Raw genomic sequence first — 19,720 nt, forward strand, 5'->3', positions numbered from 1 at the left:
CATGGTTCTCTATGGGCTCTTTGGCAATATTTTTGCCAGAACATGGCTTGGATAATGTTAGGAGTGCTCATTGTTTCTTGATGATACTGATCGGAGATTTATTGATCTTCTTTGGATTTTCACTTTCTTTGAACAACTTAAGTACTTGTATTACATAGTTTGATTATGACAGGGGTCCAATATATTATATGGGTCTGTTTTCATATCACTGTGTGTGTAAGGCAGGATTGGTGAATAGTGACCTGTGTCTGAAGTAAGAATTGCAACTGCCAGATATGCGTGGCCCACTGCTGTACTCAGACATGGCTAAGTGTGTGAGCATGCTCAGTATGACCTTTCAGTATGTTGACTGAAATTTGCTTCTTTTGTTTGTTTGTGAGCATGCCCAGTATGACCTTTCACTATGTTTTTGACTGACATTTGCTTTGTTTGTTTAAGTGTGTGAGCATGTCCAGTATGACCTTTCAGTATGTTGTTGACTGACATTTGCTAAATTTGTTTAAGTGTGTGAGCATGCCCACTATGGGCGTATATATACTATATATGTGTGTGAAAATTCAAGTTGGTTTTTACCTCAGGGCTCACCTTTGTGTTGTACATCGACAGGAAGCACGCTATGCCTGCAGGGCTTCCATGAGTCAATTTGCATAGACTTATCAACATTTCTACATACAGAGGGGGCAGCTATTATTTGTACATTTCTACCAGGGGGGGCACACCTGATTGTTACTGTGGGTGTACATAGGATGAGGGGTACACCTGACACTTATACACATTTGCTAGGCCTGCACTGCAATGTCAGGTACTCCATTTCAGTCTGTACTGTTGCCTATCGTACTGGCTTGAGGCATACCAGTGTACTACAGACCTTAGCTTCCAATTACACGCATATTAGTTTGTGAATTCATAGCCTACCCAACCCACATCACACTGCCTGGCCTGCTGTTATCTGTCTGCATAGGCCTGGGGGGAGGTTACTGATATGCCTCTTCAGAGGGCATGATACAGCATTTGTTTGTGTTTGCGTTTGTCTACAATTATCCTGCTGGCTGTGACTGTTAGGTATGTGACTCCCTCCAACTGGTATGTGTGAGAGACTTAAGTTGTGTCTGTGCTAGTAAAATGCTGTCATGGCTTAGTGGTTCAGTACTATCACTATAGTGCACAGTATCCTGAGTTCGAACCTTGTCACTGCTTTATATTTTCCTGTGGGCAGACTTGACTGGTTAAGGTACAGTAAAGCAGGTGTGAGTGTGCTTACTTGACTTTGCTCGATTTTGCTCGACTTTGCCCGGCTTTGCCCAACATTGCTCAATGTTGCTGGATGTTGCCTGACATTGCACTGGTTAGCACAGTGCGCAGCTACGTGCAATTGTATTTAAATATGTTCAATACTGGTAAAATGTGCTTAGCAGTCCTTTATATTGCTTAAAGTAGGGCACTCGTGCCTCAGGTGGTGCTGCAGGGCTGCCTATGTCCGATGCACATAGTACATTCCCTATACATGTTTGAAAACAGGTAGTGTCAAGTTAGGCATCCCTTTTACTCTATGTGCGAGTCAGAGAGGGAGGTGTCATTTCCAGGGTTCCTACTGAGTCAGTGTATGTGCTATGAGTTGCCTCTTTGCCAAGGCCAGGGCATACTGGGCACGCCTCCTCCTGCCTTCTGGGGCAGGGTCAGGTTGTTCCTCCTCCAACTCATGCTGTGCCTGTGCAGGGTTTGGCAATGGTGGGGGGCTGTTTGGCCCTGCCTCATGCTGTTCCTGTTGCAGCTGTTTCTGCAGGATCATATTGTGTAGCATGGCACATACTATAACAATTTGGGTACATGTAGTTGGTGAGTACTGCAAGGCTCCACCAGATGCATCCAGGCACCAGAACCGTGACTTGAGCATCTCAAACACATGCTCAATTATGTTTCTTGTTTGTGCGTGTGCCTCATTATGGAGTTCTTGTTCAGGTGTGTGTGCATTTCTGATGGGTGTCAAAAGCCACGGCTCCAGTGCGTAACCAGCATCCCCCACTAGGTGACCATCAGGAATGTCCCCATTGGCAAATCTCTGGTACAGCTGCATCAGATGCCAGATGTGGGAATTGTGATAGTTTTCAGGGCAGCCAGCACACACATTCATTATTATGCCCTGGGCATCACACACAACCTGGCAGTTGATGGAGGGGAAGCCCTTGCAGTTGATGTAGACCCTACCTCACTCACCGGGTGGTGCTTTGATGCATATGTGCATGCAGTCTATTGTACCCACTACCTCAGGGTATTCTACTATTTGGTGGAAAAGATGCATATTGCTAGCCAATGCCTCATGGGAATTGGGGAAATATACGTGCTCACCGACATGCGCTGACATGGCATTCAGGAACTGGTGGAGTACCCTAGATGCTGATGCCTGTGAAATCCCCATCATATCACCAGTTGGTCTTTGGAAGGTACCTGTAGCTAGTATTCTTAGACCAATACATACCTTGGTATCCACTGAGATGGTTCCTTTCTTTTGGTTCTGTGTGTGAGGCATGGCCGGCACAGCTCAACAATTTGCTGTAGGAGGACTCTGTCCCCCCTATAGTGCTCTACTATCTCCAGCTCATGTAGCCCCTGGTAGGTTACCCTGGGTCTGTACACTCTTCTCCGTCTCCTCACTGTGGGTTGCACAGCAGCATTCACAACATCACCACCCTCAGCACCTTGCACATGTTGGTTTATGATAGCAAGAGCAGCCCCTAACATTTTGTCTGACTTAAGCTTTTTAAGTTTTCCCCTCTTTGTATACTGCAATGTTGCAGAGTTCTTGAGAAAAAACAGGGGGAATGTTGTTTGCAGAGTTTAAAGTGCTGGGCTGGGCTAGTCTGCTGCCTGTGTAATTGGCTGATTCTGATATATTTCACCCGGCAGCTCTGCTAGTTCTCCTTGGTTAACTTGCTACTACTTCTTTTCCTTCGTTTTGCCTTTCTGTTTTCACCCGGGGCAGCACCGCGCAAACGAGCGCACACACACTCACATGCGCACACACACTGTGTGCATGTTTGCAAGGAGTTTCATATCTTTTAACATTGTGCATCTTGGGTTTGAGGTTTTCAAATAGGACAACTGTAGGCACGCCTCTTGCAATCCTGAGCAACTCAAAGCAAACATAAGCTACTGTGCTCCAATTAGCATACAGCCTGTCTGACACACCCACTCATGATGTTATCTATATTCTACTCTACTACTCACCTACTCCTACTCTTAGACTCTTGGGATATGCCTCACATGCTGGGGAAAATTGGGATTCACTATCCTTATACTCATTTGCATAGGATTACCTACTAATGCATGGTTACATCTCTCACACTGAGCTCCCCCCCCTTAGCAACCAGTAGTCAGTGACCATGTTGTCTTCAGCCTGCCATTCACCTGCATGGCAGAATAAGCTTTTTAGTGAAAATGCCTATTTTTGGCATTTTTTAGATTATTTTCTTGTTTTGATAAGTGCCGCACGATTGCGCGGCGCTGCGCTATGCTTAAACATCGGAGATCGGGGAGAAAAAAAGTTCGATTTTTTATTTGTAAACATTTATAAACGCCAGTGGCCTTATATTTGGACATTGGCGTGCTTCCTCAACTGTATGCATCCTTTATTTGGAGCTGTCATAGCTCTGTTTAGCTATTTGTAGAACGGTACTCCGTTACCAACGGAGTACATTTCTGCAGATAACACTAATCTTCCATGTACAGGTTAGTGTTTCCTAGATCGCAAATTTACCTCATTTGCATAGCTTTCACCAGCAAAAGAGGTAATTTGCATACCATGACGCTGTCCATTCAAGACTAGCTTTAGCAGCTCTCGTGCACACCCCTGCCGGCTGTTCCTGGATCGCACGGCAGATATATTGCCTGTTTGACATCTTACACTACTCTACAACTTTGTGCAAGCTTTCATAAATCCGGCCCTCTGTCTTTGTTTCCTGACCTATTTTAACACCTCAAAATCATTCTCTAAGTGCTTTGTTTGTGATTTTAGCCTGTTTTCTACAACATGGCTACCAATAGGGCTTGATATATTAATGCAATCTTGTTCTTTCACAACCCTTTCTCTTCCCCATGATGCATGTCAAGTCTGCTTTATATGACTCATGCTTGACTTAAGGAAGTAACTGTGAATTCCCATGCCATTGACATATAATGGGATTTGTGCGAGTCACTGTCATCTTCTATACCTTCTATAGTAGGACTGCTTCTTTTCTGTCTCTAATCACTCTCATTTATATTTGTCTGTGAGCTTGTTTTACACTATACTTAGAAGTTATGCAGCTACACCCTGAAAAGTAGCTAAATTGCAGGCCTTTGTTCAGGGTTTTCTTTTATAGTCCAAGATGAATTAGCAGTCCCCTCAACACACACTATTTTAGTGGTGTTAAAACTGTCACTGCATTGAGAGACCCTTCAAGAATCAAATGCAATTGACAGCTCATAATGGAAAGGGAGGGACTTCCAATATAAATCTCTTCCCCTCTGTCTGCAGTAGGAAGATTTATTTATTTAAATAGTTTCATATTTTTTTCTTGGTGCAAATTGCAGAACCTGCTTAAATATTTTGGTTTGTTTTATTACTAGTGACAATTGATTTACTCCTTACTATATCTACAACACAATATTATTGTTAATGAGTTTTGCTTAACTGTTTCTTTTTTCTGAGGAACAGCTGTCTTGTGGCATATTTTTTCTGTAAATTCTGTCATTTTAGTCACCTCCAGATTTGTTAAATTACAACAAAATACTATTTTGCAAACATGACTCTCTGATACTGGCTCAGTAAAAGAATGTACTGAAAATTAACTCTATTCCACAATCCATGCTGTGCAATGATTTTTTTTTGGTGGGAGGGGGGAGTGAGTAATGAATATTTTAGGAAATTCTATATTGCTTGCATTAGTCATATAACTAATGTATTCTCCTTGAATTTACTATGCTGTTCTCCAGCTCCACAGCAAACTATTAACCATGTCTATATTCCTTGCTTTAGCATCAGTAATTTTTCTTTGAGTCACTCTTGTCTTTGTGCATTTTTTCAATTACAATGTTATTCCACACATCTGCTGATTTGTTAATGCGCAAAGGAAACACTATTCAGCAAAACTGAGTCCTTCATAATGTCACATTACTACTTATGCTATGGTCTCTCCAAATCTAAGAAAGAAATGTGTGCAATTTGCAGAAAACACCACTCGGGAGGGTTAGAACCTTCAGTAAATTGAGGATTGCAGCATCCAGCTTCACTTGTACTAACTGAACATGTGATGCCAGCAGTAAAAACACAGGACTAAACTTCTATTTACAGTGTCATGAGTACAGAATGTCAATTTTTCCTTTATAATTCTCCTGTCTAACATTGTACAAGTCAGTTTACCAGGCCGCGCTGTGTGGCCTTTTGGAATATTGCACATCCTACTCAAAGTTCTCCTGAATAGTGCAGGCAGACATCCGCACACATACTTCATAGCACTGTGCTGTTTGTGAAAATCTGTGTGTACACTACAGATTATTTCAGGATACCAAAAAAATATATCACATTACACATACCCCTTTGCCATCCATTTTCTGAAACCTGCATAATGTAAGGCTCTCTCACACTATACATCAGACATTAATACATGGTCATATAAGTTAAAATCTGTCAAGGGAACCAGCCGTCATCATCTGCACAAGTGAAAGGGAGCACATCACATGATGGCTTTGACTATAAACACTGTTTGGAGGGCATAACCGATACACAGGATTTTGAACAGAGTGTTGCCTGTGGAATGTGACCACCCACTTGGTATTAAGTCTCATGGCTAATAATTGTTTCTCAGACATTGTGTAAAAAAGGTGTCTTTCCATGGGGCTGGTTCCAGCTTGTTAGATCTGCTCAATATGTTTTCTGTTGTGACACAAGCTACTGTACAGGTACACACCATGTTTGTTGAGGCTAATTCTTTTCTGTACCTATGTATGGCCTTATGAACTTGTTAGTGACTTATTGCAATTAACATATTCACTTTAACAATAATCAAAAGCTTTGAAATGAAACAGACTATACAACTACTTATACAAAATTGCCCTGTGCACATTAAAATTAATAATTTGACTGTGCTTCAGCACCACTCTACACATCCTATGGGTGGGCCTGCAATAACTATGCCATTTTTGGTTACAAGCCTGACAATGTTCAGATTTTTGGCACATATTTTTTATCTGAGACTCATAAAAAATGTGGTTTTCTGGCAAGTCACTGAAGATTGAAGTCAGTAAGCAATGACAGATATTGAATTGACAACTTCATATCCTTCAGAAAACTTAAGCTAACACAAATCCTGTTATTCTAGTGACTTTATAAGTTGATTAGAGCAATATTTAAAATCTGTCCCTATTTTTGGGCCTTTGTCCCCACAATGTTTTAGGCATTGTCCCAACTTCTTGTGCTAAGAGGTTGAGAGGTATGACTGCAATGTTACATTTTCTTCAAGAGGGTACCATTTAGTACAATGGTTCTTTCATGGACAAGTAAAGGGACTAAACATGTGTGTCATGAAGAGGAATCAGACAGAAACATTTAGTAAGAAAAATACATTGATAATTTGATGTTCTTGCAGATGAGTAATCTAATCCTAGCAAGGATAAGTTATGGAAACCATAAAAAACAATGCTGAAGAAAGCCTCTGGAGTAATGCAATGAGGTGGAAAAGAGCCATAAGGTACAGTGTGTCATTAGCTATCATATTCTCAGATACCAGGCTTGTAATGCTGTCAGTGGGTCAAACTGGCTAGAAATGATAAGACCTGGATGAAGTCCACCATTTATAGCATTTAAAAAAATAATCACTATCTACTGCAGGAAAGTAAATTGAAGAAGTTATTATTCCTTTGTACAGCAAATGGTAAACACTGTCTGGAGTACTGCATGCAGTTTTAGAGTCATCATCATCATCATCATATGGATGCAGAAATGCAAGAGGCAGCCACAAAGTAGGAAACAACAATGATGCATGCTCTGTATGAGAAGCAATACAAAGACAGAAAACAAGAGCCTCCATGTGGATTCCGGGAGAAAGAACTCAGTAAAGGAAATGGCTGACACTTTTAATTTATTAATAAAAAAATCCAAATGGATACATCTTTCCAAAATAATTGTTTGAAGGCACATGGATAAAATTTAAAGTGACATAGTGGACAGCGCAGGGGAGGCACATGGATGCATTATATCTGAAAAGGGTGGTTAGTAACTGGGTCAGCCTTCCTGCAGAGTTAGAAATGTCTAAAAAAATGCATTCAATAAGGCAAATGGCATATGCAAGAAAAGTCTCAAGGGGAGTAGGAAAAAGTGCATGTTGACCAAGTTCTATGGACAGCATATCTAACAATTATGGTTAAAAACTAAGTGCCCGTAAGGGCCTCATCTATTTCACATATTATGGTTCCATTACATTTTATTTGCTAATGAAATTTGAGTTATTTTATTCATTTTACAAATCAGTTGGTACTTCTTTTAAACTGTTCAGCTTCTGGATTTAAAACAGTGCTGTGGAAAATAAATAAGAACCTGACATAAAATATATGCAAAACTTGCATTATGGAAAAATGCACAGCTATATACCAGTTAATCTCTGCTTCCCTCTGACTACCAATTTACCCTGTGAAACTATTTTAGAAGTCAGACAGTCACATATGCACACACACACACACACACACACACACACACACACACATATATATATATATATATATATATATATATATATATATATATATATATATATATATAAAACAAAAACAAAAAATCTTGCTATTTTCCCATCTTACTAAGCTAGAAAAGTCCAGTTTCAGATACATGCTGATACCTGGACTGTGTTTAAGCTTCTGTGTTTGGCCATACCTTACTTGGGCAAAAAGGAAGTTTCTTTGTTCACCAGTGAGAGGGTAAGCTCTGAACAGCCTACCTGTCCTTGGAGGAGTGGTTTCTGCCCAGAAACTGTAGTTTTATTGGCCATTTTGGTCTAATTTCTATCTCTTTAACCTTTCTGATATAAAAACTGCATTTGCGCGGATTTGTGGATAGTGCAGTGGCGGTTAGCTAGGATTAAATTATCCTCGGCTCCACAGAGTCTGCTCTTCAGTTTTTCCCTTGGTACTAGCCAGTCTGTCCGATTTAGCACTGAAATCAGAACTTTCTGACTAGCACTTGGCTCAATAAGAGAAAGAAGCACTAAAACTATTGTACTCAATCCGCACCTGTTCTTTGTAGGGAACAGTCAAACTACTCTCCCCTACCAGGCAAATAAGAATAGTTCCTTAACCCATTCAGGCATGTCCAAGAGTTAGCTCCCAGTGTGTTCTCCTGTGCACCTGATGAATTCGGGCATCCTGAGGCAATGTCACAACTGCCTCATGTACACAGACAATCCCCTCCTCCTACCACACAACACCAACATCTGTGAGAGATGCACTTACATAGCTAGACTTGAAGAAAAGCTCTCTCCAGTCATGACTGGAATTGACAGTCAAGAGAAGAAGGTACCAACCTGCAACACTCCACCTACTACAAATAGACCCACTACACATGCAACTGCAAACCCACACATAGATACATAAAGACATATTCGGAGGCTCTAAATAAAAATCTGCGGAAACAACAGAGACCTCCAAAACAGACACGCAAGCAACCTGCACCCACCAACACTCCACAATCATCACATAACCACCATAACCAGTGTGCCGCACAACCACAGCCCTTAAGGCAAAACACCTTACCAAACACACTTGCAATAGGTGACTCCATAGTCAGGCACACCGATGTCTCCCTCACCAGGTTGGACAAGGAGAAGGTCACTGCCAGTTGCTTGTTGGGTGCCAGAATCCACCACATTACCCAAACACTCAGGTCACTCCACAAAAAGTACAAATATGACTCTGTCATTATCCATGTTGGTGTGAATGACCTGAGATGTATCTCCCTGGACTACATGAAAATAGAAATAGAGGAGCTCTCTAATTATGTAATCAAGGCAGGTATGACCCTAGCCCAGAGTAGCATCTTACCCTCACCAAGAATAATACCTCAGTACGAGGAAAAAATTATAAATTTCAACAATTGGCTAAGTTTTTGGTGTCATTCAAAGGGGATCCAGTACCTGTCTGCCTGGGATGACAAGCTCGACAAGCCTTAATGCTTCACCAGAGATGGCTTGCACCTGACACCCCAGGGATTCAGGATACTGGTAAAGGCTCTTGCCACCCCGATAGTGCCTTTTTTTGGCAAGGCTCAAAAAACAAATCCACAACCATAACAAGTACTAGTGACAAGAAAACTGAGGGTCATGCTGCTGAATGCTAGGAGTTTAAACCTCAAAATACACTCTATCGAGGCACTCCTCAACATGGAGAACATCAATATTTGTGCAGTAACGGAGACCTGGTTCAAGGCTTAAGAGAGCACCCGAGCGATTCCAGGCTACAACTCATATCACACATTTCGGCCGCAAAACCCGGACCAAAATACAAAGAGAGGAGGCATATCCATATTCATCAAGGATAACCACACCTCCAGACTGGTTGCAAAGAATGATGCCTCAGAAATAATCCAAGTCCAACAGACAATGGGCAAAACTGCATTCCAAATTGTAGTTTGCTACAGATCACCTTCCCAGCCCCATGACACACACTCTTCTTTCCTCGAGGTACTGGAAATCATGACAGTCCAACCGAACACCCTTATACTGGGTAATTTCAACTACCCAAACATCAACTGGGAAAACTAAGGAAGTACTAATACATTTGCTCAGTGCTTCCTGGAGTACATCAACTCCAATGCACTGGACCAGCTTATTAACACTTCCGCAAGAGGTAAAAATATACTGGACCTGGTCATCACCGACATGAGGGACAAATGCTCCACACCTGTGGTAAACTCCTCATTGGTCAGATCAGATCATAAACTCATCACCCTAGATATCCACATACCACCATCACCCCCTGCCCCCAAAGAAGCCATGGTGAAAAACTTGTCCAAGGCGAACTTTATGCTATTCACGACAGAGGTGGCAAACTTCTTTACTCCCCAGCAGAAAGGCAATATGATTGAATCTGCTATATCCTACACAAAAGCACTCTACAAGCACCTACATGAGTGCATGGACCGTGCTATCCCAAACAAGACCAAGACCCACTCCTCCAAAAATAAGAAACCAGTCTGGTGGACCCCGACCATAAATGAGGTCTATAATAGAAGGAAGAAATTATTGCAAAAAGAGTAAAAACCCAGGAATGGAGGAGCTCCCTGACCAACCTTAGCAAAAAGCTAAGAACCCTCATACAAATCTCTAAGGTGAGCTTTGAAAGAAAAATCACAACAGATGCCAAAGATAATCACAAAGCATTTTTTAGCTATGTCAAAAACATAAATAACAACTTGCAGATCTGCTCTGAGCTGCAGCATAATGGTTCAAAATTCACGGAACCAACTGACATCACCAATATACTGTCAGATAGGTCCAGTGCAAACTTCACCCCACCCTCACCCCCACAAAGGGTGCATTTTCATACCAGAAAATTGTACTGCCCCTAAAATCACAGACACTCAGGTGAAAATAGCACTTTCCAAGGCAAGAAACACAGCATCCATGGGACTAGACAGCATCCCAGGCTACATACTCCATGAACTCCAAAACAAATTAATCCCTCACCTTAATACCATGTTTATCCACAGCCTCACCTCAGGCTATGTGCCCACAGAATGGCGCATGTCAACAGTTATACCACTCCCCAAAGGAGGTGCCACCACTGAACCCGGGGATTACCGCCTCATCAGCCTGACGAATCTTGTCTGCAAGGCCTTTTGGCTAAGCTTAATTATGCCCTAGGGCTAATAGCCTAGTACCTACCTATGAACCTATATATATATATATATATGGGTCTATTTCACTTGACCTAAAACTCATTTGACTGACACCATTTGACCGACACCCAATTGACCTAAATTTCATTTGACTGACAACCCATTTGACTGACTCCCATTTCACTGACAGCTTACAATGCTGAATTTCAACATACTAAATCTTAAACCATAGACAAGCACACTTAAAACACTGATAACTAATCTTTTCCAGAACTTAAAAACTACTTACTAACCTTCAACAGAAATAGTACAATGTACAACCAAACTAGGTGGGGACTGTGCCCCCCTGCCCCAATTATATATACTAACTCCAGGATCACACAACAGTGGGGAAAAGGGAATATCCCTTTAACTTGCCTTAAAGTACTCTACACACTGCCATTACTACTGGGAACGCACAAAACATTCACCAAATTACTTTAGATACTTCCCATAAAAATGTAAATAGAAAAACCCACATTTAGAAATACAGCAACACTACTTTCTACATGACTATCTGAATTCTAACAGTCAGCACTATAAGTTACAGTAATTCTTTTTATCACAAACAAGTCACAGGTGAAGGAAAACCCGTAACAAGTTATGTCTTACATGTGGGTGAAATGGGAGTCAGTCAAATGAGTTTTAGGTCAAATGAAATGTAGGTCAATTGGGTGTTGGTCAAATGGGTGTGTCAAATGAGTTTTAGGTCAAGTGAAGTAGACCTAGATATATATATATATATATATATATATATATATATATATATATATATAAATATATATATATATTCAAACTGATATGATTTAAAGTTACATAGTGGACATCTCAAATGAGACAGATGGATGCATCCAGTCAGTGACTGGATCAGCCTTCCTGCACAGTTAGAATGTAAAAAAAAAAATGCATACATTTAAGAAGGCAAGTGGCATATGCAAGAAACGTCTCAAGGGTCATAGGAAAAAGTCTACATTGACCAAGTTAAAAGTTCAGCATAGCCAACAAATATGGATAAAAAACTAAATAGGCCAAAAGGGCTTCATGTATAATCACATATGCTTTCATTGCATTTTATTTGCTAATGAAATCTGAGTATTTTATTAATTTTACAAAGTAGGATTTCTGTTACACTGTTCAACTTCTGGCTTTAAAACAATATTGTGAAAATAAAATAAGAATGAGACATAAAAAAATTTGTACAACTTACAGTATGGAAAAATGCACAGTTATATACCAGTTAATCTACGCTTCCCTTTGACTAGTCAGAGAGTCACATATATATATATATATATATATATATATATATATATATATATATATATTTAAATGCCTTCCTAATATTATCTACTGCTGCTACTGCTGCTGCTAGGAATTGCTCTCACGCTTCACTCTTTGTCTATTTCTCTGTCTCTCTCTCTCTCTCTCTCACATACACACACACACACACACACACACACACACACACACACACACACACACACACAAACACACACACACATATTTTTTCTTCTGTTTATTTTTATTTTATACTTGCTAAACAGCACAAGCCCTCCTTAGCGAGTGTAAAATAATGGCTTGATTGATGTCAATCTTCTCTCTCTCTCATACATATACACACACCATCTCTTTTGCTTTCACACACACATATTCATGCACACATTCACTCACACGCAAACAGAAACATAACACACTCATACAGACATGCATAAATTTACTGCTGTTAAGTCACAAAATATAAAATTGCAAAAAGCTGATGAAACATACTAGGTAGTATGGAATTTTACTAACAAATCATAAATTACTTTTAGGTACCCCAGAAGTAGATTTCCATACTTAATGACTATTTAATATTCTCCCCAAAACAGGAGAAAGTCATAGTCAGCTGATTAGCAGGGGCCAGGATCTGCCACATAACACAGGCACTCAGGTCACTGAACCAAAAGTACCAGTGTGACTCAGTCATAGTCCATGTGGGTGTAAATGACCAGGATGGTCCTCCCTAGACTATATGAAGAGAGAGATCAGGGAGCTCTCATAATATGTGTCCCAGGCTGGTATAAGCCTAGTAGTGAGCAACATTTTATCTTCCAAACATGATGTCACAATACAAACAGAAGATGACTGACTTTAATAATCTTTCTAGTTTATAGTTTGCAGGTACTAGGAAGAAGTGAAAGGGTAAATCAAGAATCAGACACTAAATTTTAAATGATATTCATGTTCCCACATGGCCATGACAATGTAAGCAAAACTGGTCCCCATGATGAACCCAGAGCAACCCCTCCTTTTTTGTAAGAAATACTGGCTATCAAAATATAAGAAGTTGTTAGCCAAATTAAATCTAATAATTCCCCTATTAGGCTGATGTCATCAGTGGTTGCTCCTTTCTTTAATAAAAAACTGTTACCCATTGAATTCCCAAGTCGTGGGGGATGATTGTGTATAGGTCTCTGACATCAACAGTTAGAAAATTAAATTTAGCCTTAAATTTGAGCTCATTAATTTTTTCAAGAAAGGACCATAACTCTTTACAAATTTGGGGTTTATGTTCGAGAAATCTTTTCAGCTTACTATCTACAAATTTCGCACAAACGTAAGTGATGGAATTTCTTCCATCCACTATTGGTCATAAAGAGGGGTCATGTAAGTCCTTATGGATTTTGGGGATCCCAAAAATAACTAAGATTAATGGTGAAGGCATATTCAAATAATTATACAAATTTAGATCAATATGGAAATCAATCAGCAAGTCATTGATATGAGATTATTTCTAGGATAAGCCCCATTCACTCCATTCAATGACACGGGTTCATATGTATCCGTATTCAATATTTTGAATATCCTAGACTGATAGTCAACCATATTCATAAAGACCAGCCCTCCCCCTTACCAGGTTTCATGACCCTTACATTAGAATGATATAAACAACAAATCAAATCTTGTTCATCCTTATTTAAATTATACATATCATCACATTTACATCATTTACACAATAGTGACCTCATGTCCATTTCACAAATATGCTCAAAAGTAACTAATAAAGTGTGGAGTGGTGGATTAAATGAGCTACTGACTCTGAACTGTATATCAGAACAAGTATCATAACCAAACAATAATGTTAAGTTCATTTTACATGTGAAGAGTTTTAAGTCCAAAATAGTACTAGCAAGGTCTGCTCTCCTTGAAGGAACAAAAGTTAAAACTTTAGCCAAAATATCAGCTAAAGAAATTTCAACATCAACATCAGCATACCTGAAAAGTTTAGTCACCTTGTGTATTAGTAACAACCCATACACATTCTCTGTTGACTTCAAGTCCAGAATGGTCACTCATGTCACCAGGACTCATCTCTGGTGATGACTTTTCAACCTCTGGGGCCACGGTTTCTGCCCTTGGCCCCCCTTTCCTCTTCATATTGATTTGATATCTCCTCGAAGATGTATGAAAATCCTGGTTATTAGACTGGTTGTTTGTTCATTCTAAGGATGTGCAAAATTTGTCAGCATGGAAGGAGATTGTCAAAAGACCACAATGCTTTGCCAGGAATGGCCTGCACCGCTCCCCTCTAGGCTTTTGAATATTAGCTAAAATATTGTCCTCCCCCATAGTGCCTTTTTAGGCAATGCCAAACTGAAAGTACTTCTAACATAGCAAATCAAAAACCAAGAAAGTCTAAAGATGCCACTGCTCAATGCTAGGAGTCTAAACAAGAAACTTCACTCACTACAAGCTTGCCTCACCCTAGAGAATGTGGACATTTTTGTATTCACTGAGACAAGACTCAAAGCCAAGGATAGCACACTGGCATTGCAAAGCTATAATGTCTTTCACAAGCTTAGACCAGTTACCAACCAAACATTACCAAAGGTGGAGAAGTCTAGAGTTACATCCAAAATAAATATACTCAAGGCTAGTCAAACAGGAGAATGTATTTAAATTATTATTCAAATTACCATAGTCAAAAATCCCATACCACTTCCTTGCAAGCTATAGGTACTGCTCTATGATCCAAGAAACCCATGACATGTATATAAGCTTATTGGAAACACTCATCATTCAACCCAATACCATGTTCGTGGGCAACTTTAATTACTCCACTATTGACTGGGAATCATATATGACACCAAACAAGCAGGCACAGACATTTCTGGATGTTGCAAACACAAAATCCCTGGATCAGACTGTCAATACACCAACTAGCGGCACAAAAAAATACTGGATCTGGTCCTCACTAATATGGAAGAGTGCTGCACACCCCCAGTGTAAAGTCTTCTGTGCTTAGGTCAGACCACAAAATGGTCTCCTTTGAAATAAAAATAAAACCCAAAACACTAGCTAACCCTGGAATATTCAGGAGCTACTGTAAGGCTAACTTCCTACTATTAAGTGATAACCTGGTAAAATTTCAAGCCCCCACAAACCTTGAGAACACTGCTGCCTATGCAGAACTGTTCACAGAAATCCTATACAAGCATGTTACTAGCTGCATAGAGGCAGCTGTACCCACCAGGAAGAAGTACAGAACTAACTCAAGAAAGAAATCCTGGTACAATCACACGCAATATCAATAGACTGTATAACAGAAGGAAGAAAATTATAGCAAAATTTAGGGGGCATAGCACTCAACAGGATGAAATCACTCTCATCAAGCTAAACAAACAACTCACAGGACAAATAAAGTCTACCAAAACCACATGTGAGGTAAATTTGGCCTCCCGGGCCAAGAGCAACCACAAGGTATTCTTTAGCTATGTCTGCAAACTCAAAGGTAATACACAGCTGTGTAGGGAGCGCACCGTTAATGGAGTCATCTATACTGAACCAGAAGATATTCCAAACCAACTGGCAGGTAAATTCAGTTTTGATTTAGTTCTCTCTTCCACTCAACCTCCTCTCAGTAACTACCATCAAATATTACTACCCTTACCATCAACAGGGAACAGGACAGCAATGCTCTGTTTAATGCCAAAGCTGAGACATGCATGTTCACATCTAGTGGGCTTTGGCTTTATTGGCCTGAATGTAACCATAAGGACTTAAACATTAAAAAAAGTCATGCCCATTCAGAAGCCATGAAACTGAAGCCCTTGATGTCCTTAAGGTATCGTTAATGCAGGTTTGTGTTGTACAGTATTTGGCAATACATGTAAATAAATTAAATATTTAATATTTATTCCACATTCAAGTGAAAACACCACAATTGACTAGTTTTGTTTATAGTATCAATCGGGGCTCTTTCCTAGCTGTTGCTCATTTGTATACTAAACTTATAGTGACAACATAATTAAGACTTTTTACATTCAAATTGCTGATTAGTGTTGTTTTGTGTTTCTGATTTTGTGGTGTGTGCATATGTGCATGTACAATGTCCACTCATTGGATTTGTTAGAGTTTATTTACCAACTTGTGCTTTTGTCACACTGCTAATACTTTGCTGCTATTCTCCACCTGCGATAATCACTAGTTAATTGTGCTTAGCACACACCATGGCATTCCATTTTTGCTTAACTAACCCATTTGTTAGATTGATGTCACTGTTCACTCTCTCTCATACACATACAGACACCGTCTGTTCTCCTTTCACACACATACATTCTGCTTTCATACATGCATTCACACACAATATCTCTCTCTCACTCTCTCTCGATCTCTTACACACACCTTCTCTTCGGCTTTCATAAACACATTCAGATTGCTCTCACTCTCTCTTTACCTCTCACACGCACATACTCTTCTGCTTTCATACATGCATTTACTCAGACAAGATCACTCTCACTCTCTCTCGATCTCTCACACACAGTCCCTTTGCTGTCATACACACAGTCACTCACACATGCAGACCGAAACGTAGACACTCAAACACACATGCAGTTTTTCTGAACAGTTGGGCTAACCTGCCATTTATTACTTGTGCCCTGAAAGCATACCTCGCAGCTGTAGAGATTTTTGCAGAATGTCCAGACTTTTGCCTCATATTTTTTCTCCATTTTTCTAATGATTTGTTATTTTGGCAAATTAGTGATAATTCATTAAAGACTGAGGTCTGAAAATAATGACAGACATTTGAGTTTCAGACGTTATTCCCTTCAGAAAATTCATGCTTATGAAAAGCCTGTTGTTCTATCAAGTGACTAAGTTCCCCATTTAGGTATACAGATTTCTGTCCAAGGGCAATAACATACTACCTATGATAAATAGCCTGCCTGAGTCAGGTCCATTGAAAGGCACTATAGACAATAAGAGTATTTGCCTGTGCAGTAGAACCCATGTGGCAAGTGTGAGATCACAAACTGAGTTTTTTAGTAATCCTTTTGCTTAGAGCCATGGTAAAAATTGCTATGATGGTATGAATTTTAATTTATGCTGTTTTTGGGGAAACAGATGAAAAGTTTGTATTACTACACTTTAATAGTAATTTCCTTTGTAGGAATTGCCAAGAAAATGTTCTTTAGTGCACAACACCAGAACACAGCTATAGTCAGTTTTTTTTCTCTGCGGACATTTAACCTGTACAAGATTTCAAAGGAAAAAAGTTTACAGAAACATTTTTACTGGCAAAAACTTATATTTGTAGTAGCATTAAAGAAAAAAAAAATAATGCACTTATGCAAGCTGCTACAGTTCCTGTCTGTTTCACTCCTGAGGGAACCAGTCGCTGATGCAATAGTTCCACAACAGGAATGTGTTCCACGACCTGACCAATGCTTTTATAACAGCTCTTACCTCGGCAAGCCAGTATACAGCCTATGTTACATTGTGGGAAGTGCCTAAGCAGGTGGAACTACTCATTGGTCTGTGTGGGAGATACACAGTAAAGGGGGAGACAAATTCCTCCAGAAATGACGTAATACACTGCCTGATTAATGGATGGATCCAGCTCTGTGGTACTGTGTCTATATCATATACTCGAAGTTTCAAAACTTTGAACCTCATATGATTTGACACCATATGAGTGAAGTTTAAAACACTGAATATATAATAAAAAAGAAAAAAAAAGAAAAACTTACCTAAATGCTCTGAGCAGGGGGGCAAGCGCCCCTGCACCCCCCACACGCCCGCTACTTAAATATACCAGCTCTGAGATCACACTTTAGTGCAGAAGAGGAAAATCTTCCCATTCTGTGCTGTACAGAGCCATTTGTTTTAACCTTAGAACTTGTAAAATTTTGATCATATGATGTCGACCATATGATATTCTACCTTTTACAAGTTCGAGGTTATAATAGCAACCCATGGTACTGAATCAGCAAAATTGAGAATTGTTTATCTTTTGACCTCAATTAGAAAAGTACCCGCATCTAGGGTGATTTGTAGGGATAAAAGAAAACTCGTGGTTGAGTTTTCATGTAGGTGAAGATGGAGTGTTCCTCTAAAGGGTTCAAGTACTCCATCATATGATAGCCTTTATAAAGAAGATCTTGCACAGACGATAGCAGTTTGCTTATTTATATATTTTCATGTTTTTATGATTTAGTGATGATACTCACTCAGGCAACAGCATAAAGTTCAGACGATCTGCCCTGTCTCTTTCAGCTTTGTAAAGTGAGGTTCTTTCCTCAACTAGATATTCCAGATTCTTGGAGTACAACTGCAATCGCCGGATTAAAATGTCCATGTAGTTCTCTGTTGTCTGATTGTGGAAATTGCTGAAAAGGAACACCAAAAGACATTAACATTTATGATATTATTATAAGAAAAACAAACAAGTTAAACTGGAGTTTAGTACAAAGCATTATAAACAAGTATACAAAAAAAAAACAGAAGTGGCAAAAGTTTTATTTACAACATGCTCTTGCATTTTAATGGTATCAAGCTATTTGTTGCTGAGTCTAAATTTTCTGAGTCGCATGAGCTTGTTTTCTTTCTGGACTCTTTGTGACTTCAGTGTGTTAGATCTACATTGTCTTCTACCAGTTAATTTCTAGGACAGTCATGTACATAATGCACCACAGATCAGGAGCATAATAGATAAGTTCCAGTTACTCATGCTTTTATTTATTTTGTTTTTTAATGCAGTGGCTCTCATTAACCTTAGCTACCTTTTTATGGAATACTCATATTTAGTTCTGGTAATGGCCAAATGTTTCCTTACTCATTGCTTGTGACAGGCACTGGCAATACGACGCAAGCATCCTTAATCTAATAATCTTGGCACTCAGTGTTACAAAAGGTACAAGCATGCTGCAATCTGGTGGCTGATATGTTGCTAACTTGGTTATGTACCATAACTTCATCCACTATTAGAGGTAAAGGGAATAACAAGCATGATCGTACATGCACACACACACACACACACACACACACACACACACACACACACACACACACACACACACACACACACACACACACACACACACACACACACACACACACACACACACACACACACACACACACACATTTCCGACTTTCTGATGGCTAGTGCACACATTCACTTTCTTCATCCTGGTAACAGTCTCCTTTCTAGCAAGCTCTGCAAAATATAGGCCAGTCAGTGCTTCCATATTTCAAACCCCTAAGAAACACAGACCTATTTTAGTTCAAAAGTCAAAGTCAAAGTAAACTTTATTGTCATTCAAAAATCACACAAGTGCAAAAACTGAACACAATTCCGTGTCTCCAGACTCAATGTGCAGACAACATGTAGATTATTTTCACAGACATTTACACATGTAACACCTAGCTATTACATCACGGACATGCAGGTAGACAGACTAATACTGCACATAATTAGAAAGACATAAACAATTTTCAAAGTGAAACTTACTTGCATGAGACTTTAGTATTGCACAGGTACTTGGTTAAGACATTGTATTG

At 39.6% G+C, this 19,720-nt stretch overlaps 1 protein-coding gene across 1 annotated transcript in view; it reads right to left on the reverse strand.

Annotated features, from left to right (window-relative positions):
- Positions 1-18,383: 18,383 nt before the first annotated feature.
- The window catches only part of LOC122814299 (heat-stable enterotoxin receptor-like), a 436,605-nt gene continuing 435,268 nt past the window's right edge, over positions 18,384-19,720 (reverse strand). Inside the window, exon 7 of the mRNA XM_044086889.1 lies at positions 18,384-18,546. Within this exon, the coding sequence (XP_043942824.1) occupies positions 18,384-18,546 (163 nt within the window). The remainder of the gene's footprint in view (positions 18,547-19,720) is intronic.

Source organism: Protopterus annectens, chromosome 1.part1, assembly GCF_019279795.1.
Source record: "Protopterus annectens isolate FY-2018-M chromosome 1.part1, PAN1.0, whole genome shotgun sequence".
Taxonomy (NCBI): Eukaryota; Metazoa; Chordata; order Ceratodontiformes; family Protopteridae; genus Protopterus; species Protopterus annectens.